Below are 22,290 nucleotides of genomic sequence, written 5' to 3'. Positions count from 1 at the left end.
CTGACTGACCACTATAGACGTGAGATGTCCTTGGTACTGAATGCAGCTGTGCTATAGGCTGACATAGCTATAGCCTTGTCCTGGGAACTCCAGAAGAGAAACACCTGCCAAGACAGATATCCTTGGTCCTTGTCCTGGGAACCCCAGGATAAGAAAACATATATCAAGTCAGACGTCCTTCATACTGAAATAGCTGCATTGATGTGGTTACGGCCTTATCCCAGGAATTCCAGGACGAGAAACATCTGCCTAGTTATCCTTGGCACGAAATAGCTGAGCTAAGGAAACTGTGTAATCTTAACTGACATTTTAAGCTGTATATTTCTGTTGTTTGAGGCTCCTCACATCCCTCCTGCGTGAGGACCGTGTCGAGCCCCAGTGCATTGGTATCCCAAAGTAAACCTCTTGTTTTTACATCAAGACTGAGTCCTGTGTGTTCATGGGGTGGTGATTGTCCTCAGGACTGGAGCGAGAGTCTCCTCTGTCTGAGGGTCTTTCAGATAAAGCTATAGTTGTGGGTTACACACCTCAGCTCTCATTGGCTAATGCTGTCCTCACAGTCCTTGGAGGCCCCTTTGTAAGACTACCTGTTGGAAAGTGGAAGCAGCTTTATTTGAGCTCAAAGTGAACCTGACGAGCAAGGTAGAGAACAAGATGGGGTAATTGAGAACCTGTCTAAAACCAGCACAGAAACACACCCTTCATTCAAAGCATCATCTACCAATTCTTGAATTTTTACCATTCTTTGCCAACCAGTCTTTCATTCAGGAAAGGTAGAAAAGAACTGGAAATGATCTTTGTATTCTAAGGACCTTGATCTGTCTTTCCTTAGGTTCACGTTAAGAACAAATGAAATGGGTATCACCATCTGAACAACTTAGTATCACCTACTCAGCATTTCTAGCCTAATACTGTGCCTATGGCAATCTCAAGCTTCCCTGAGTGTTGCTGCCCCAGCAAGAAGAATGAAGAACTGAGGTCAAACCCCAGTGAACCTTTCAAGGGGTTAGAAGAAAGCCATCAGAGATACTGCACTTCTTTGTCCTTAGATTAAATCAAGATGATACGACATGAATCTATTGGGCTATTCAACCATCCATCTTCCTCACAACCCCAACTATCAGAGTTCATTGCTTGGCAGAATTCATGCCCCACCATCCTAGATATTTCTTGATTCATTGCTGCCAAGGGCCAGGTTTCCTGAGTTTTGTTTTTTGTAGAATTGGGTGTAGTCAATCATAGTTGCCCTCTGTAAGAAATGACAAATATCTATAATAACTGACCACACTGTACTTGTGTATACAGGTACAGTAGTGGAAATTTCAGCATAACTGAGTAGTGGAAAACCAGCACTGTGTCCTGGCCTTTCTCTGCCCATATCACAGCTCACAGGCGGCTGGGGCAAACCTTGAGTTCCTGTGTAGAAACAGAGTGATGTTGAATGGACACTGAGCAGGCAGAGCAACACAGCTGAGGCAACTCAATTCCAGCAACAAACGCATTATATGTTTCCCATCTTAACAGCTCCTTTTGAGGACTTGTCCCCACACCTAGCTTAAACACAGCAATTTTCATACATGCTAGCCTGCTATTTCATATTGTTGCTGTAATACGCCTCCACATCATAGATTTCAAAAAAATATATACCTAACACTGAAAAGGGTGATGCTTGTCAATATCTAGTGCGTTGGGGGCCCAGGTACGGTCACAAATAACCAGGACACAGGGGATGCAGAGCAAAGGCAGATGCAACTGCATGCAGCTGCAAGTTTATTAACCCTTATATAGGCATGAATATGCATTACCTCACTTTCCCTTTTGGCAAGATATAATAAGATCGTTATTCCCATGATACCAGGAACGACTGAGGCAAGACTAGGCAAAGAAGTAAGACTAAGCAAAGGCTTCTTCTTAAAATATCTGTATAGCAAACCACCCTTCTTCCTAGTATCACAATACACTTGTCATAAGCCAGAGAGCATGAGAGCCGCATCCACAAACATAGGACACAGTACAACATAGTGTGAGGTAAAGTGAGAAAACATTTTCTTCTCAAGGGCAGCATTCCAGCCCCTGCTTGCATCTCTCAGCTGTCTTTCCTTGATCCTGTCTGGGAAGTGTATCTCAGTGACACCACAATTTCTTTCTTTGTTCTTTTGTTTTAAAAGTAACACTTTCTATAACATACCTAAATGTCCTCAAAGGGGTTTAATCGTGCAAAAAGAAAGCAATATAATATATAATGTATGTAACCTTTAATGAGTGTATCTATTTTCTTAGGGGTATTATTCAAATACCTTCCCAGATCTGGATTTAACTTTGGTAATTGTTATCTGTCTACAAAATCAACAATATCGAAGAAATATTCCAGTTTTCTGGCGTAAAGTCCTCGGGAGTAAGAACTAATGATTTTGGAATTTGCTCGGTGTCTATTGTTATGTCCCTCATTTCATTTCTGATTTTTAATTTATGTATTGTCTCTCTTCTGCATTGTTAGTTAGAGGAAGGGGTTGTCTCTCTTGTGGATCTTCTCAAAAAAAAAAAAAGAGGAAGAAAACACAGCTCTTGCTTTCCTTGACTTTGTATTTTTCTCTTTGTTTCTAAAGGCTTGATTTCAACCCTGAGTTTATTGCCCTTGATCAGATCCTACAGACTCTCTATGGGATGAAGCTTTGCCTCCTCTTGGTAACAGCAACATGGAATAAATGAAGCTTCTGCTGATCTCTGTTGTGGTGTTGCACATCACAATCTCACAGAAAACCATGCATAGCCTGGTTTTAGGCTCTATTAAAGCAGCCCACTATTTCAGTGTTCCCTGCAAGGTGCCATGGAACAGTAGTAACATAATTCTGCATGCACATCGACAGGTTTCTCCACGGTCTTCTGGGTCATTTGATAATAATTTATAGTGAGTTCATGGATGAACACACACACACACACACACACACACACACTTTACTGACATGGTGCATATTCTTTGCACACCAAAAATAAAGTGAGAATTACTGAAAATGCACCAATAGTGCAATCGATGGAGGGAGCTGTGGGGAAACTGGGGCTTAGAGTTACTTAAAAGACCCAATGCAGATTCTCCTTCTATTGGAGGAGAAACTTGATAGACAATGTGGTTCTTTATTTTCTTTCTCTAGAGCACACAGGACTAGGGTGGCAGCTAGGGCTTTGAGTGTGTTTGCCAAGTACTGTAGCACTGAATTAAATCCTAGGGCTGGAACCCTATTAATCATCTACAACAATTCCAGGGCAGGCTGGATGACGACACTCAGCTGACAATGTGGACATCTCAAGACAGTCACTGGACAATGGCTGACACACTTGTCTGAAGACTGGAAATGTTTCTCGATCTTGGAGAGGAAAGAAGGACCCTCCAACTACACTGTCCTCTAAGGAAGTTTATTCAGGTGACGGATGACAGGGACTGTTTTGTCTCACGTCACACATGTCAGTAGAAAATATCCTAGGTATTGGATGGCGCTGTTAGCATTAACAGAACAAAGCCCATAGTGTTGGGAAGATTAATAAATTATGAGTAGGATTAGAAAACCCCAAGCCTCTTCCAGGTCCTAAGAGAGCAAAAAATACCACCAAACATAGCATTAATGTGATAGGTTGGTTAAATCTAGTTACTAGATTCTAGTGTGATACCTATGACTTTTTGTGTCATGCTCAGCTTATAATGACTAGAGGACCTAAGCTTGAGAGTCACCAATGCCTCTCCCTTGCTTCTCTAGCTGCTGAGCATTGAAAAGCCCTAATGAGACAGCATCTGTTTGCAGACTTACTGGATAAGTCTTCTGCACTTTATCTCTCTGAGTCACCTCCACTCTCAGTAAGTCAGTTTAATTCCATAAATTGTAAATGAGTCACGAGGAAAATATACTTTCTCAATACGATCACAGATTTCCATGTAAAAGGTGAAACATGAACTATCCCACCTAAGTTCTGGGCTTGCACAGACCTGCTCTGCAAAAGAAACATGTGGTCACAGCTGCAGTCTGCATTCACTATGGATGCTCTTGAGGACCTCCCTAAACTGCATAGATTAAGATAATTATCTTGCTTTCTATCAAAAGAATTCATTATGCCAAGTTGGCCTGTAGAAGGAGGCTAGTCTCTTCTGTATTTTATCAGATGTGCATAATCTATATGATCATCGATAGTAAGTGAAAGCTCTGTTTGGAATTGAAACTGAGTGATGCTGGAGGATGATGCTGAATGCACAATGAGCAGTGGAGGCACCAGAGCCCGGTGTGGATGCCTAGCAGGCTACCACATTGAGCAGGCACCCCTCAACCACCTGTACATACACATCTCCTGAGATCTCTCTCCTTAATGGGAGAAGATGGCGTCCATCTAGTATAGCACATGCCCTGGAAGGACAAAAGCTACCTACAGGAGCTGTGGTGATGGCTCACAGGTTAGAGCATCTGCTGCTCTCTCAGAAGAACCACATGGACCCTAACAATCATCTACAATGGGGAATGCTATTCCCTCTTTTGGATCATGAGGGAAATGCACTCAGGAGTGGCCCAGACATACATTTGAAAAAAAAAGATCCATTGAGTTACATGATAAAAATAAATATAATCAGCAACAATAAAAAACACAGCATATGAATGATCAAATGAAACAGCACCTATAAAAACCTATTTCCCAAAATGACGTTGATGGTCATTATCTTTGTGGTTTAATACTAATGCTGTATTGTAAGAAAAACCGAGGCACATGGTTCTCGATTAGGATTATTCTATATTCCTTTGTGAAAGTTGTCATTTTTTCTGCAGCTCTACAGGCATGAGTGTGTGTTACTCAATATCTGGGCAAACAGTCAATAAGGAATGGGTGTTGTAGACTGATATAGATTAGGATGAGCAGAACACATGACAGCATGGATACAGTATGTCAGTGATTACATCATAAAGTGTGTGTCCATAAAAAAAGTCACATTATCCACACAAAAGACACTATCACCCTGTGTACAGCTTGGTGGCTTTAAATTCCCTATTTACTCATGCTGCCTGGACCATGCAAAGATCCATATCCAGCTGTCAGTTCTAAGTCTACAGGAGGGGAAAGGACACTTGAATAAGATGGTCTTAAGAGTCAAGAGTTACAAATCAATTTTTATTCATAAGGAATACAATTTACAAAAAACAGGCATAAAATGAACAACTAAAATGGTATAAAAAATGAAAAACAGTAACAAGAATATATAACTATGAAATAACAAAAAGAAAACTTCAATGAAAATCATAACCAAAAATATTTCTTAACAGCATTTTCTTAATGAACATTTAGAAACACAGTTGTAGTGCTGTTTCTCCTCTAGGGAGATGTCAAGGCAGTCCCCTCAGATGTCTCTCAAATGGTGTTGTCGGTATGAGAGAGGAGAAAGACCTCAATGAGACAGGCTGGCATACGGATACATAAATTTAGGGTCTCTATACAATGAGGAAATTAACTGAGAAGAAGAATATTCTCCCCAAAAAAGTCTTTGACTGTTGAGGATTGTCGTCAGCAGGGAACTCCTGACAGAGAAACTCACTCTTCAGGGGGCTGTCTTCTTGGGATCTGTCCTATGCCATGTCTCCTGCAGTTCCTGAGACCTGGGAGGAGAAGGCAGCTATTAAGACACTGATTTAGTGGGGACACGCATACCAGGTGTCAAGTTGCTGCCTTCTGTCCCTTCAGCTGCATTGGACAGACAGCACTGATCTTTTCACTGAAATCATTGCTGATATCTCTGCAGCCTGGGGAAAGTCACCAACAACCCTCACAGTCCTGTGGGAGAACAAGCTGCTCCTCAAACTTCTACCAGTGAAAACCAAGAACGGGGAAAGGAGAAGAGACCTAACTGGATTGCAGGAAGAAAGTAGAAGGCCACATGATACTGAGATCAAAGCCAATGACCAGGACTCATTTGCCATTTGCACTTGGTTCTTATCCCTACAAGGTGCATCCAACCATCACATGACCCCTGTATGACCTTTGTCACACGACCAAGAACTCGTTCAAAACTCTTCATAGCATCCAATCTATGACAGGGAGATGCAGTCATGTGATATGTTATTCCTCTGTCACCATTTCTGGACTGCAGTTTCAAAAAGGGCAGAGAAGTGTACTTGCCCATAATTCAGTTTCTGAAAAGTGGTTAACATCCCAGAATACTTGTGCATAGACAGAGCAATGAATAACTCTATCACATGAGGTGGGTGACTGATTGGGTGTGGGAAGATTAGAAAGATGATAGGGGAAGCAAAGATGTATCCAATAGGCAAATGGTATCAGACATTGTTAATCTGACTCAGCTGCTTGTTCCTACCAAATTTTGCTGGGTCTGGAGGTTGCTGGTCTTCTCCTGTTCGTCTTCAGCATTCGGGTTCAACTCAAACAAATATCGCTCTAACTCCTTGCTCTCCTGCTTCAATGTGACCAACTTCTTCTTCATACATGCCTGGTCCATCAGGAGCCGGCTGTGCAGGTTGCTGGAAACACACTCTGCATAGTAAGATCCTGAAGCCTCTTCCTCCCATTCCAACTGCCAAATCCCACAAACTCCACCAGGACCCAGATACCCATAAAGACTTCATAGAATACATCTCCATACATGTAAGGCTGCTCCACAAACAGCAAACGGCCAATCCAGGGAAGAATAAATTGTTTCTGTGACCCAAGCACCTAACAGTCCATGTCTCTCCAAAAGAACAAGGAATCTACAACTATCCATGAAAGCCCAATGCATCTGGGCAACATCAATTAGTAGGCAGTAAACAACCACAAGAGGACAGTATGACCAAGGGAGGTCATGCTAACCATGTGGTCCCCACATTGAGCTTTGTTAAACCTGGTATGACCCCAGAGGCCCAGGTCGGCCTAATAACACTCTGATGCCTGAATCAGTATAGTTCTATCCAGAGCCTTCTAAAGATGCATAGACACTGTGGTGATAAGTAACAGTCTCTTATGGAACTGAAACTGAGTCCAAAAGACCCACGGCACAGTGATATTTAAACAGCAGAAGACATGGACCCAGAGCTGCAGGCTCTCCAGTCCAGAACAAAGAGAGGCAGCAATGGATATTCCACAAGTGATGGGCCCTTTTGACCAGTACTTACCGATAGAAGTTAATCTCCTTCTTGAGCTCCTGAAATTTCTCACGATGTTCAATGTTCTTTGTGTCTAAGTTGTGCAGTAATGACATGACCTCTTTCTCCTTTATCTTCAAGTTTTCATAAAATGGATTTGGCCTGAAGTAGGGGCTGGCCCCAGGAAGATAGAACCCAATGAACATCAAGGTTTAGGATTATATGAACTCAGGCTATGTCTTGTATTACCCCAGCCCTGGAAGGACACTTTCTGAATTCTACATATTTGGATCTTCTTCAGCTTCAGAAACTTGGAATTGTGTGCCCAGGACAACAGAAGCTAAGCACCCAGATAAAGGGTTCCCTGGCTCACTTTTTTCAATCAGGAGGGCTGGATCTGCATTCAAACCTGTTATGCTGTCAAGAGCCTAGGCCACAGAGCTTACCCAACCACACACACACACACACACACACACACACACACACACACACACACACATCCAGAAACCTCTGATTTCATTTTTCCTGTTTTGACAAGTGGAATGCTACAAGCCGAATAACTAATATTCTAGAGGCAGACAGTACACATAATTCTGGAGATGAGACCAGATATTGCCACAAACTTATAATCTGCCCAAGGCATACAAATGTATAGACAAATGTGACTACACAGGCAAAGAACTGTGCTGTTGAAAGTGGGGCTTCCAAAATAAAGCACTTACACCTCCATGAAACTATTATAAAGGTAAATCCTGAGGTCAAAAAACAGACCCCTAAATTCCAAAGGTGGAGGGATAGAGAAACATATAAAGGTTGTGCACATGCATGCAGAGCTGTGCACACACAGACACACAAGCTGGGGCACACCCACAAGAAAAGAAAAGTAAGGTCTCCAGCTCCGAAAAAAAGAACCAAAAAAAAAAAAAAAGAAAAAGAAAAGAAAAGTAAACAGACTCAGAGAATGAGAAAGAGAGACAAATATGGAAAGAGCACAATGAGAATCAGTAGAAATGCATGCACCATTACTGTCTCAGAGTGTAACGCACAGAGACAAGAAGGAGCAGGCCAGAGCCTCAGGCCTTCTACTTAAGCATTGATATGAACACTGTGGGACCTGTCACCTAAGGCTGCTGCCAGGAGATGATAGCGTTCAGTCACCTTCCTAGCAAGCACAAACACTCTCCACAAACTCACAGCACCCAGAACCTTGCAAAACTACCACCTGTCAAGGGCTTTCCAATTGTACACTGGGAACTCATGCTCCAGTGACTTTATCCCTGAAATCTTCACTCAGATTGCAAGTTCAGATTTTCAACAGGCAGAATCAGAGAGTCCATTTTCAATCTCACTCCTCAGTAAGGGTCAGGTTCTGAATCTCCTATCTATGGGAGATGAGGTTTAGAACAAGGTCGTTTGTTTGGAGCAATGCATACCTCTTTCTCATGGATCCACCTGTCACATAAAGGAGGCGATCTGTCAGCTCATTTCTCTCCTTGGTAGTTAGCTCCAGTTCTCTATTCAGCCTCTCCTCTTCCTCGTTGGCCTGCACCTTGTTTAGGACATTTTCAGGGGATGACGTCTGTCTGCAGGCCGCTGTAGGTAGAAGAACACAAGTGAACCCGCATGGGGTGAATGCATAGAGCATACACAGACCACAGTGAGGTCCAAACAGGAGAACATGCTTGGAAGCCAGTGTCACTGCAAGGAGTTTGGTCTATGTGTAAGAGGCATCCTAAGTGGATCACAGTTCCCCCACTACTATATAGAGACCAAGAGATGTAAGCAGCCAGGTGTTCCCTATGCCCGCCCACACAGGCTTACAAGTACCAGAGAGATGCCTTCTCCAGGATTATTATCAGGTACGCAGGCTACAACCTGGTTTCAGGACCCTCACCCCTCTGGTTTCAGAAGTCAGATCATCAATTCAGCATCCACAATGAATTGATTGATCAGGGATACTCAGATATCCTACACTGTTACTCTAGTCCAATAACTTTGCATTAAAAAGTCATGTAGGGGGAGGACATGGTCAACAGATTTATTAATTCCCCCTACTGAAATGACAAATGCCCCAGAAGTGCCAATAGGTTACAGGCTCTTTCTCTACCTGCTCCATATAGTTTGGCTACTGTAGAAAAATATCTGCCACACAGAACCTCTAATATATGAAGGTAAGATTGGCCCCGTCAGCCAGAGGTAGTCACAGGAGTTCTAAGAATATAAGGTCATGCCAGGAGCACAGTTCTCTCCCTCTTACTACTGTCAGATAGTCACTGAATTTAAAGAAGCAATGAAAGTGAAGTACATTGATGCCCTGTTTAATTCAGAAAAGTTATACCCTCCATGACTACTTATGGTGTTATTATATCAATTTAACATACCGAATGCACTGTAAAAGTAAAGACTAGAAGTTCACCCAATAATAGCATAGGCATTGCCATATCCTCCATGTGGTTATGGAGAAACTAATAATGTGAAAACCTTGACTTTCAGGAATTGTGATAATCATGGAATTCAATATCTGTGGAGATGTTCCAGTGGTTGTGGCCCATTGCTATAAAGGCCAGCTGAAGGCCCCCACACTCACCCCTGAGAGGAAGCTCAACATACACTGCCCAGAACTTACTCCACCTTCCCCATGTCCTGTGTCCATCATTACCTTTAGGTTTCGTTTGCTTCACTCTAGACTCTTCTCTATCAACATCAACTCTCCCAAAGCGCCTGAGAAGACGGGCAAACATGTCTGTGGATATATCCTTTGGACACTAAGAGAAAAAGTAGGGAATTGGTTGTCACAACGATACTGGTGACGTCACAGGGATTCCAAGGTCTCTCTAGGAGACAATAGAATGTCCACGAAGGGACTGCTGATGTCACGGAGAACAGACTTTGCCTCCCTGCTAATGTTCTCCCTGTACTGAGCAAAAGCTGATGTGCCCTTTTCAGGAGACTTCCCTGTGGCATAGCCACTGAGCACCACATGCTTCCAAAGCCAAATTTGGCTCTAGGCTTGATTGGAAAAACCTAAGTCATTGCTATATATCTAAATGAGTGCTTCCTCCCCAATCCCTGCACAGAAATGTTTCATCCTACCTCAAATTCTCCTCAGTCAGCAATATTACCCATTAAAGATTACTGAGAAATCACACCAGTTACTATAAGTAGCCAAAGAGGTCTCCTGTCTCATCATGTGCAGGTGCATGAAATCACACCCAGAAATAGCCTGTAGGGTAGGTTGCGATGTGGGTGTGTATTATAGGTACAACCTGAAGCTTTGTGCTTAACATTTAACAGTTGCCACCGGATTCCTTAGGAGAAAGAATTGCATTCATTATGGTCCTGGCAACAATGTGGTGATCTGTTAGCAGAGGAAACTGAAATATTGGATCCACCAGTGAATGCACCCTCAGGCTGAGTGTGGGGCTCTCCTCTCTGCACCTAAGTTACAAAAGCAGGATTGCTTACAGGCCTCTCTAAGCTATAACGTCTGATTTCATCTGAAAAATAAAATAGTCAGCAATGTGTGTGTGTGGGGGGTGGTACAGCCAAAGGAGTTGGACAAGCCTAGAGACATAACTCAGTGGACAGAGTAAGAAACAAGCATCTTCACTCCTGTTTCATGGATCACCCCACAAAACACAAACGCATCTATCCTACTAAAAAAAAAACAAGTTATTTTATTGAATGCATACACTAATACTGTTTACAGTATTGGTAGCAAAGCTCAGATTTTGGGGGCAGATCCATGACTTGAACTATCTTCCTGACAACATATAAAACAATAAATAAATAAATAAATAAATAAATAAATAAATAAATAAATAAATAAGAAAAAACAGAAAAATAAAAAAACACAAAAAGCACAAGCCTTTCATGTGAAGTTACAGAAGAGTGATCCAGTGGTCACTTCTGACCAGGCCATTTTAGCTATGACAGTGCATAGTGAACCTTAATTTGATGGGTCCTATATAAAGCTTTGTGCAATATTGTCATTTTAACCAACCTCATCTAGAACATACATAACAACACAGAATATGATCACAATGTCCTTGCTGTGTATCAAGTTATTTTTCTATGTCCTTGATTGTCAGGCATATTACAGCAACAATCTGAGATGGCTGGTAGACTTGGAAGAAAGTGGATATGAAAGATCCCCGTTTGATATCAGTACAGCCATATCTTACGAATGAGAATCTTTTAAGCTGGCCCTCGCTTAGCCCCTACACATTAGACAATAGACCAGAAAGTACAGAAAGCACATTCCCACCCACTCTCTAGGAAGCTGCCGGACCATAAGAACAGAGGGTACAGAACATATTTACTGCAGGGCAATTAGAAGACAGGAAACATCTCTGGGAAGCTGACTGACCACTATAGAAGTGAGATATCCTTGGTACTGAATGCAGCTGTGCTATAGGCTGACATAGCTATAGCCTTGTCCTGGGAACTCCAGAAGAGAAACACCTGCCAAGACAGATATCCTTGGTCCTTGTCCTGGGAACCCCAGGATAAGAAAACATATATCAAGTCAGACGTCCTTCATACTGAAATAGCTGCATTGATGTGGTTACGGCCTTATCCCAGGAATTCCAGGATGAGAAACATCTGCCTAGTTATCCTTGGCACGAAATAGCTGAGCTAAGGAAACTGTGTAATCTTAACTGACATTTTAAGCTGTATATTTCTGTTGTTTGAGGCTCCTCACATCCCTCCTGCGTGAGGACCGTGTCGAGCCCCAGTGCATTGGTATCCCAAAGTAAACCTCTTGTTTTTACATCAAGACTGAGTCCTGTGTGTTCATGGGGTGGTGATTGTCCTCAGTACTGGAGCGAGAGTCTCCTCTGTCTGAGGGTCTTTCAGATAAAGCTATAGTTGTGGGTTACACACCTCAGCTCTCATTGGCTAATGCTGTCCTCACAGTCCTTGGAGGCCCCTTTGTAAGACTACCTGTTGGAAAGTGGAAGCAGCTTTATTTGAGCTCAAAGTGAACCTGACGAGCAACATAGAGAACAAGATGGGGTAATTGAGACCCTGTCTAAAACCAGCACTGAAACCCACCCTCCATTCAAAGCATCATCTACCAATTCTTGAATTTTTACCATTCTCTGCCAACCAGTCTTTCATTCAGGAAAGGTAGAAAAGAACTGGAAATGATCTTTGTATTCTAAGGACCTCGATCTGTCTTTCCTTAGGTCCACGTTAAGAACAAATGAAAAGGGTATCACCATCTGAATAACTTAGTATCACCTACTCAGCATTTCTAGCCTAATACTGTGCCTATGGCGATCTCAAGCTTCCCTGAGTGTTGCTGTCCCAGCAAGAAGAATGAAGTTCTATGGTCAAACCCCAGTGAACCTTTCAAGGGGTTAGAAGAAAGCCATCAGAGATACTGCACTTCTTTGTCCTTCGATTAAATCAAGATGATATAACGTGAATCTAGTGTGCTATTCCACCACACATCTTCCTCACAACCCCACCTATCTGAGGTCATTGCTTGGCAGAATTCATGCCCCACCATCCTAGATATTTCTTGATTCATTGCTGCCAAGGGCCAGGTTTCCTGAGTTTTGTTTTTTATAGAATTGGGTGTAGTCAATCATAGTTGCCCTCTGTAAGAAATGACAAATATCTATAATAACTGAATATTCTGAAGGTTTTTATACTGGTTTTATTATACATATAACTGTGAAACGGAAAACATACATATTTCATCAATGAAATGAGTAAGATTGATTTAATGAACAGAAAAATGGATGGTACTTCAAAACTTCCATGATTACATATTATCTATTTAATTCCCTCCACAATAGCAAGAAGCGGACATTATTATTTACTTAAACCGAGAAAATATTAATTGTTTGGCCTGCTTTTCTGAGCTTCCTTAAGGTATAGTTAATTGACAGAGCTGTGGTTTAAAATTAGGGTCCATATTCTTCTGTTTTAAATGTGTGCCTTTTCTTTCTATTTTTTTCTCCATCTTTATTAAATTGGGTATATCTTATTTACATTTCAATTGTTATTACCTTTGTGGGTTTCCAGGCAAACATCCCCCTAACACCTCCCCCTCCCCTTCTATATGGGTGTTCCCCTTCTCATCCTCCCACCATTACCACCCTCCCCCCCCCCAACAAGCCCCTTCACTGGGGGTTCACTCTTGGCAGGACCAAGGGCTTCCCTTTTATTTCTAGTGGGTGCTGCTCTCCCTGCTCCGTGGGAAGTGGATGGGGGGAAGGCCCGGGCCTGAGGTGAGTTGGAACTGGGGTAGAAAGGCATAGGGCCTCCTAGGTGAGAATGCCAAACCACCACTGCTGCTGCAGCCACCATGGAGAAGCCTTTGTTCCTGCTGCAGGGAGGAGAGTCTGGTGCCCACAAGATGGCTGAAGGGGAGCTGAGAGTGGACAGCTTCATCACCCGCCTGCTGGAGGTATGAGGATATCGTCCGGGAAAAATTGTGCAGATGACTGGAGCAGAAGTCCGAGGGCTGTGTATCATGTCTCGTGAAATCTTTCTTAGCCAGCCAACAGCTGTGAACACAGGTTTCTTTTGGAGAGCAGGCCTGTGCAGGCCCAGAACCTAGGTGGGACAGTTCAAGCTACCCTTTTTCCATGGCCAATCTCAGATCATATTCAGAAAGTATTTCTTGGGCTAAAGAGATGGCTTAGTGGTTAAGAGCACTGACAGCTCTTCCAGAGGTCCTGAGTTCAAATCCCAGCAACCACATGGTGGCTCACAACCATCTGTAATGAGATCTGATGCCCTCTTCTGGTGTGTCTGAAGACAGTCACGGTGTACTTGTATATGATAAATAAATAAATAAATCTTTAAAAAAAAGAGTATTTCTTCCAGGTGATGGATTTTCAATTTATGGAATTGAACTAACTTACTCATGGTGGAAGTGACACAGAGAGTTAAAGTACAGAAGGAATAATCCAGAATGTCCACCAAAAGTTGCTGTCACACCAGGGCTTTTAAAAGCTCAGCTGCTAGAGAAGCAATGTAGTCTTTGGTTATTCTCAAGCTTAGGTCTTCTAGTCATTATAAGCTGACCATGACACAAAAAGAGTCATCTATATCAAAATAGAGAAGAGTAACTAGATTCACACCACACTATCACATTACTACTGTATTTGAGGTTCTCAGTTAATATCTAAGAACCTGGAAGAGGCCTGGGTCTTGCTACACAAACTCATGATTTATGTCCCCATTGTCAGCTGAGATTCTTCATGCAGCCTGGGGTCAAGGAGGTCATCCCACAAAGCACAAAACACCCATCTCAGATAAACATGTATGGTTTACTGAATCCAAAACATCCATGAATTTCAGGACACAATTAAATGTTGAAACCTAAGGATAATAGATAGAGAAGAGAATTAAGATTTCTAGTTCATAGATCCAGTAAACACCTTCAACAAATCATAGCAGCAAACTTTCATAAGGTAAAGAAAGAAAAGGCAATAAAGGTACAACAAGCCTACAGAACATCAAACTACTTGTACCAGAAAAATTCCTCCATTCACATAATAATTAAAACGCTAAATGCACAGATCAAGAAAGAACATTAAAAGGGGTAAGGTATAAATATCTAGTAACAAATAAATTGAGACGTATCTGAATTACACCAGACTTCTCAACAGAGATTCTAAAAGTCAGAAAATCTTGGGCAGATGTAATACAGACACAGGCTCCTATATCCAGCATAATCATCAATCACCATAAAAGGAGGAACCAGGATATTTCATGACAAAACCAAATTAAAGAATTCTTTTCTGTAAGAAAGCACAACAGAGGCTAATAGGAGGAAAACTCCAAGACAATGAACTAAACTATACCCAAGAAAAACCAAGAAATTAATCTTCTCTCAATAATTTAAAAAAAGAGAAGCACACAAACATAATTTCACCTATAACCAGAAAAAGAAGAGAATGCAGCAAACATTGGCTTTAATATCTGAACAGATCTTCTTTCCCTAATCCCCAAGCTCCCAGGGGCCAAACTGCCAGCCAAACTGTATGCAAGGATGCTCTATGGTTCAAGGTGAGGCCTGGAGCCCCACCAAAGGCAGATCCTAGAGATGTGAGGTGGGGATGGATATGTGTGGGTGCAGGAGCACTGTCACATAGGCAAAGCTGAGCAGAAACGGGATGTAAGGTTTGATGAGGGGAGTCTGGAAAGCAGGACAACAGTTGAAATGTAAATAAATAAAATAACCGATTAATAAAAAATAGCCAAAAATAAAATAACAAGTAAAAAGGTAAATGAAAATTAAACCAAACCAACCAAACAAACAAACAAAAATCCCTGTAGTGGATTGGCCTAATTCTGCTTGTATTTTAATGCTAATTTGTGGAACTCAGGACTGGTTAACCCCAAATAACTGACCCTGTTCCCAGTTAACTGTGATTATAAAGAAGCCAACAGCCAACAGCTGCACAGCAGAGAGATGGGGGAGGGGAGCTTTGAGGGCTTTGCTAGAGAGGATCATGAGGAGGGAAGAAGGAAGAAGAAGCTGCCAGAGAATAAAGGAAGAACATGTGTGATGGAGAGAAGAGAGGAAGAGGACAGCAGCCATGGTTAAGGGAGAGGAGAGCCTGGTCCTGAGGGCTGTCCAAGTGGAACAAAAACAGTCAAGATGCTACACAGCCTGTAAGAGTTGAGCGTTATTGTTTGGAAAGTAGATCTGATACCATGGAGGGCAGGCAGCTGCCCAGCTACTGTGCTGACGAATGCATACTAAAAATAAATTTAACAAAATATGAGTAACCAGTAAGACAGCTCTGTAGAGGATCCTAAAAGGAATACTTTAGTTTGAAGGGAAGGACAAAATACCAGAGAACACAGGGGATAAATTAATAAAACTAGGAAAGTTAATCAAAGAAGACTGGGAAAACCACAAAAATTAACAAAATGACAAAATTTAATACATAGGTTTAAATAATAATTACATATCACAAAACTCAATATCTAGGGTGGTGGGGCATGAATTCTGCCATGGTCTGAACTCAGAAAGGTGGGGTTGGGAGAAACATGTCTGGTTAAATAGTCCACCCACATTGTGTCAATGTGATTTAATCTAAGGACAAAGAAGTGGAGCATCTCTCATGGTTTTCTTCTAACCCCTTGAAAGGATCACTGGGGTGTGGCCTCAGTACTTCATACTTCTTGCTAGTTCAGCGAAACTCAGGGAAGCTTGAGATTGTCACAGCACAGTATTAGGCTAGATATACTGAGTAGATGATACTAAGTTGTTCAGATGGTGATATCCATTTGCATGTGTTCTTAATGTGGACCTAAGGAAAGAGAGATCAAGGTCCTTAGAATAGAAGGAACATTCCCAGTCCTTTTCTACCATTCCAGACTGAAAGGCTGGTAGGGAGAAAGTGGTAAATAAGAAAGAATTAATAGATGATGCTTTGAATGAAGGGTTGGTTTTTGTGCTGGTTTTAGACAGGGTCTCAAGTATCCCATGTTGCCCTCTCCCTGGCTGGCCCTGTTCACTTTGAACTCAGATAAACCTGCTTCCACTTTCCAATAGATAGTCTTACAAGAGGGGCCTCCGAGGTCTCTGAGGACAGCATTAGCCTTTGACAGTTGAGGTGTGTAACCCACAACTATAGTTTTAGCCACTTTGTTCCATGTCTACCAGCTATTTCAGATTGTTGCTGTTCTATGCCTGACAATCAAGGACACATAAAAATAACCTGATAGAGAGCAAGGACATGGTGATCACATCCTTGCCTCTGCTGTATGTTCTGGATGAGGTTTGTTAAAATTCCAATATTGCAAAAAGCTTTATATAGGGCCCATCACATTAAGGGTCACTATGCACTGTTTCATCTAAAATGGCCTAATCAGAACTGACCGCCAGACAACACTTCCTGCGAAGTTCCTATGAGAAGCTTAAGTTTTTTGTGTTTTTTCTTCTTCCTTCCTTCCTTCCTTCCTTCCTTCCTTCCTTTCTTTCTTTCTTTCTTTCTTTCTTTCTTTCTTTCTTTCTTTCTTTCTTTCTTTCGCTTCATAGGTTTAGAAGAATGTATTTTGGGCCACGGACCTGCCCCTAGTATCTTAGCTATGGATGTGATCAATCAGTGTTAGTGTGTGCATTCAATAAAATGTCCATTTTTGACTAAGGTAGATGCTTCTGTGTTTTGTGCGGTGACCCATTGTCAATGTGTAGTGAGTTGGGGCCCTGGGTATGGTCGCATACCCCCAGGACACAGGGGGTGCAGAGCAAAGGCATAAGAAACTGCACGCAGTTGTAAGCTTTATTAATCCTTATTAAGCTAAGAATATGCATTACTACAATTTTCATTGTGTCAAGATACCATAAGATCATTATTCCCAGGATACCAGGAACAATGAGGGAAGATTAAACAAAGAAAGACGAATAAACGAAAGCTTCTTCTAAAAATATTCATATAACAAATAACCTCTCTTATTATAATCAAAATATACTCACCATTACCAAGAGAGCGTTAGAACCACTTCCACAAAACGGGACACAGCAGAACATAATTTAAGGCCAAGTGAGAAAAACATTTTCTTCTCCAGAGCGGCATTCCAGCCCCTACTTGAATCTGGCACCAGGCCTTTCTTGACCCTGCCTGGGAGCTGCATCTCTATGTCTTAACAATTCCTTCTTTTTTCTTTTGTTTTAAAGTAACACTTTACATAACATAGCTAAAGGTCCTTGTAGGGGTTTAGTCATGTAAAAATAAAGCAACATAATACATAATGTACATAAGATTATGGCAAAACTAGCTCCTCCCATGCTATGGAAAATCCTTTGAAGCCAAGCCTTGGGATCTAATCCTGTCAATTGATCAGCCAATAATTTCGCTATTCCATATCTTCTAGCTGTTTACCAAAAGACATTCGAACATCATATTTCAAGGCATTAATTACTTTTGAAGCACTTTCATTACCCTCTAAATAGGCTTGAATTAACTTCCAATCATGTTCTGTGTCATTATCCATATATTTACTAACAGAAAAGTAGTAGGATTTCATCATGATAAGCAATATAAGCCCGATAACTGGCATTGTCCGCAGCAGAAGAAACCATGAGTAAAACACACATTGCTAAGAATAAGTGCTCAGCCGTAAAGGACTTTCCTGAAGGAGACAAAATTATTCCTTTCAGTGCTTAATCGCTTCACCTGACCCCACATAGGTAATAGGGTTGTCACTGCACGGATCCTTATCCATTGTTGTTTGTGGACACTAAGAGAAGCCAGGGCCTCAGTAATGGAGGACACCTCCTCATCTCCTGAGAACATCCATCAGGAGAAAATGTAGCTGGTTTAACTGGATTCCTTTGAGGGTAGGGAGCAGTTCTTATTATTCTGTGCTTGGATCCATCTCCCGGGCAACCAGAATAGTCTCCCATCCTGTAATGAGACAAAACCCTCTCCCCTATATACAATGATGTCCTTTCCTGCCATTCAGCATCCCGGGCAATTTTTATCCATACTGTCTTTTCCATGCCTTCTTGGGGGAAGTTCAACAAAGTGTCTATTGGCTCTTGATATAACTTCACCTTGTGGTAAATTAAGAAAATTAATAACGTATAATGCTTGTGCCAATATAGCCCTGGTACTGGTCTGCAAACTCCATTCAGGTTGCATAAGGCCATCTCTTTTCCCCCTTTTTAATTTTATAATTTGTCATTTCAGGATATGGTGAATTCTTTCAACAAAAGCTTGTCCTTGTGTATTGTGTTCTGTACCAGTAATATGTACAATATGATATCGTTGACAAAATTGTTTATATTGATAAGAAATATATGTTGTCCATTATCAATTTTAATTTTAGAAGGCAGTCCCATAACAGCAAAAGTTTCCAATAGATGCTGTATAACATGAGCAGTGCGTACTCCTGGCAATGGTGTAGCCCACACAAATTTTGAAAAATTATCTATGCTTACATCTATATATGAAAGGCGACCAAACTCAGAAATATGGGTTATATCGATCTGACACGATGTATTAAGTTGCATCCTTCTGGGATTAATTTGAGATGGAATACATTTTATACGTGAAGACTGACACATAGGCAATTAGCAATAATTTGTTTGGCTTGAGAATAGGGAATCTTATATTTAATATGTAAATATCCTGTATTGGCATGATTATGAATGTGTTCTTCTGGGGTAGCAAATGCCACTAATTGATCTACCATATGATTGCCAAGTGTTAAAGATTCTGGAAATTTTGAATGTGATCTAGTATGTGTAATGAATATTCTAGAGTTTCATAATAACAATAGTCCTTTAATATGTGAGAATAACATTTAATATAGGCTTAGATGTAGAAACAACAGCAGTCGCAATATTCTGTACTACTCCTACAACATAAGCGGACTCAGCTATAATATTTTTACATCATGAGTAAAATCCTGGAATACATTAATTACCGCTAATAATTCATTTTGTTGTACTGACCCAAAAGAAGATTCTTGTCCCCAAAATTAATCTTTGGTCCTATAAGCCATCTTGGTCTTAGAGCCATCTGTAAACACAGTAAGGGCTGATGGTAATGGATCAACAGAAATTAGTGTATTTATCAAATTTTTTTTGTTTTTTAAAGCAATCCCACAATTTACTATGGAGAGGATGAAATTCAACATTTCCAGTGTAAGAAATCATGGCTAATTGAAAAACCTCAGACATCTGCATTAAATATTCCACTTTATCTTTGCTTAATGGGAAAACAATAGCAGCACAATCATATCCCCACAGAGTAACAGGTCTTTGTATGCCTTGCTGAATAATTAAAGAAATTTGTTCCTCATTAATTGTTAATGTTTGGTTAAAGTTTTATTTAATATAAACCCATTCTAAAGGCAACTCATCCTGAGCGAAAGTGCCTGTAGGATATTCAAGAGTATTTAAACATATAATTTAATAACTCTATCTGGATCAATACGTGCCAAATATGCATCTTTCCATTTTCAGAAAAGATACCCTTGCATGCCTTCATATAAGCATTAATATCCCCAGCCTCCTTTATAGGTAATAATGCTCTCCTGTACTCTTAATTAGCATTTTCAAAAGCAAGCATTTGCAGCAGTTGTCCTCCAGCTACCTCTCCTACCATTGTTCTTTCCAATGTTAATTTTAATATACATAAAAACTTAATATATGGTTCATAGAAAGCTACTACCTTTTTCAACCAACCAGTATCATCCTTTATAATAAGTCGGTTGGGCCACACCTTGAATCGATGCTGGCCTAATTATAGGAAAAGAAAAAGCAGGTGAATTCGTCATTATCATCTTGTGAATCTAATGGTCAACATGCCATCCTCGGGAAAAGACTTAGAAAAACCTGCTTCAGGCAGTGGTGCAGAGGGCAAAACTTTTACTTTCGTTTTGTCTTAATGAAGCTCTAGCTTCTTGTTCTGTATTCGTTATTACCCTGTCTGCATTCATGGCCTTGAACACAGTAAAAATTACAGCCCAAAGAGACCAGAAATTGGAATCTTTTTGCCCTGCCTGACAGCCTTTTTCTCCTTAACTTTCACTTTGACCCAGATATCAGAATCCCTGGAACCCTCGTCAGGGAACCATGGAGTGTACTCTTGCTGTCTCTAAACACTTTTCTAAACCAGACTGAGAGACATGAATTCCCTGCACTCTTAAAGATGCTTAAGCATAGCGAGATGAAGAGAAGATTTATCTTGTCCCATTTCCTTGTAATAAATTGTACTTACCTTATCTGACTGTCCAGACTTACCTTCAGGGACCCTGTTCCAGTGCCATAGGTCGACGTCTAGGGTGTTGGGAGCCCTGCGTCCGGTCGCATTCCTTTCTGTGTTTCCCGATGCTCAGTGGCCATGCCACTCCAGCATGCTTTGAAATGAACCAGTCCGCCGACACCACCACCACCATCACCACCACCACCACCACTACCACCACCACCACCACCACCACCACCACCACCACCACCACCACCACCACTACCACCAATTTGGTTTTGTAAATAAAGTTTTATTGACATCGCCATACTCAGCATTTACATCCTGTTCAGTGCTGCTTCTGGCTGCAGCTGCAGGGCTTAGGAGCCACAGAGCCCTTTAGGCTCCCAGAGCTGAGAGCATTGACCTTTGCCTTGTTTGTGAAAGAGGTGACTGACCCCTGTGCTCAAGGTGGCCTTTCCGTGCCCTTTAACCCATAGCATAGGTCTCTGTGCCATCCTCTCCCTTTGCTGTGGTGTGCACTTCCTGGTACATTTCCGTTAGCTCTTGACATTTCCAGAGCATTGGGTCTTGCAAATTGAATTTGCATGGCACCAGGAATAGACCTGATGGCAGGGTGTAGGACACTCCCTATGGGGACCCTGCCCAGGGGCATAAGCTTACTTTTCCAGTCAACTCCCTGAACAGTGAGCCTTTGTGGGACAAGGTACTTCACAACATGACTTGACCTCTCTGCAGTGCACCCAATCCCTGCTTGGCTCAGATGTCCCCCAGAGAGGTTGTGTGAGTGTCCCCAGTAGAGGCAGCACTCTGTGTGGTGGCATTGACATGGTATCCAGGAAAGTCAAAACCAGAGGGACATGTCGGGCAGTTGGAAGCAGATGTCTGTGTCCATGGAGAGAAGGATGGGCTAGACACTCCTACAGGGGGTGAGCTGAGAAGCACTTCCTTGGCTTTTTCACAGCCGTGTAGGCTGCATGCCATGCTGTGTACCCATGCTGTGCTGAAGCCCCAGACTTTGAGTCTCCCACAGCTGCTGTGTCCTGGGGCCAGGGTAGGATTAAGCAGACTTCAGCAGGAGAAAGGTGAAAACCCTGGTTGCGGGGTTGGGATGGCACAGTCATAAAACTCCTGCACATGAGGCCCCTGACTTAGAGCCGTATAGCAGCTGTGACAAGCCAGCTCTGGTGACACTCATCTGCAATGCCAGGCCATGGGGGGTAGAGGCAGTAGGATCAGTTGTTTAATTATCCTTGGCTACACGGCAAGTTCGAGGCCAGCCTGGGCAACTTTGTCTATGAAAATAAGACAAAACTAGGTCTTGACTCTGAGCATCACTGCCTGTACCTGGCACGGTTGCCCCACCCCAGGTAAGAAACCCCTCTGTCCAGAGGCCATAACTGCAGGAGACCCCTGGCCAAGTGTCTATACCGCGCCTTGTTTGACTGGACTGTGCTGAGGACCAACCACACTCTCAACAGGAAGGACATGGG

General features: G+C 42.0%; 2 protein-coding genes across 10 annotated transcripts in view; one reads left to right on the top strand and one right to left on the bottom strand.

Moving 5' to 3' along the window:
* The window catches only part of LOC147999255 (disks large homolog 5-like), a 50,462-nt gene that overhangs the window by 17,818 nt on the left and 10,354 nt on the right, over positions 1 to 22,290 (top strand). For 4 of the 6 annotated variants that reach the window (XM_087596324.1, XM_087596326.1, XM_087596323.1 and 1 more), the window contains one exon: positions 3,261 to 3,419. The gene's annotated coding sequence lies outside the window, so the exon portion shown is untranslated. Of the gene's footprint in view, positions 1 to 3,260; positions 3,420 to 3,749; positions 3,848 to 13,452; positions 13,528 to 22,290 lie in introns of all 6 variants that reach the window. The other 2 variants (XM_087596328.1, XM_087596325.1) reach the window with 2 other exon arrangements.
* Positions 5,129 to 21,053, bottom strand: LOC147999256 (disks large homolog 5-like). Of its 4 annotated transcripts, none has more exons than XM_087596370.1 (7): positions 20,836 to 21,053; positions 19,543 to 19,609; positions 9,763 to 9,868; positions 8,537 to 8,696; positions 7,134 to 7,277; positions 6,341 to 6,503; positions 5,129 to 5,624 (listed from the first exon to the last, which is right to left on the bottom strand). In XM_087596370.1, the coding sequence occupies exons 3-7, from the start codon at positions 9,842 to 9,844 to the stop codon at positions 5,595 to 5,597; spliced, it is 579 nt and encodes a 192-aa protein (XP_087452496.1). In that variant the 5' UTR covers positions 9,845 to 9,868; positions 19,543 to 19,609; positions 20,836 to 21,053; the 3' UTR covers positions 5,129 to 5,594. The 4 variants fall into 4 exon arrangements, with proteins under 4 accessions (XP_087452496.1, XP_087452494.1, XP_087452495.1 ...); XM_087596368.1 differs by lacking the exon at positions 19,543 to 19,609 and adding an exon at positions 11,991 to 12,050 and having other exon boundaries at positions 20,836 to 21,012; XM_087596369.1 differs by lacking the exon at positions 19,543 to 19,609 and having other exon boundaries at positions 20,836 to 21,018.

This window comes from Rattus norvegicus, chromosome 19 (genome assembly GCF_021556685.1).
Source record: "Rattus norvegicus strain SHRSP/BbbUtx chromosome 19, alternate assembly SHRSP_T2T, whole genome shotgun sequence".
Taxonomy (NCBI): Eukaryota; Metazoa; Chordata; class Mammalia; order Rodentia; family Muridae; genus Rattus; species Rattus norvegicus.
This window is presented reverse-complemented; position numbering and strand designations above follow the sequence as displayed.

Excerpts from the sequence above, each read along its gene's own strand:
- LOC147999256 (XM_087596368.1), bottom strand. Across the intron at positions 8,697-9,762 it reads GAAGCAAACGAAACCTAAAG|CGGCCTGCAGACAGACGTCA; the intron begins GTAATGATGGAC and ends TTCTACCTACAG. Across the intron at positions 6,504-7,133 it reads AAGGAGATTAACTTCTATCG|CAACCTGCACAGCCGGCTCC; the intron begins GTAAGTACTGGT and ends GTGTGTTTCCAG.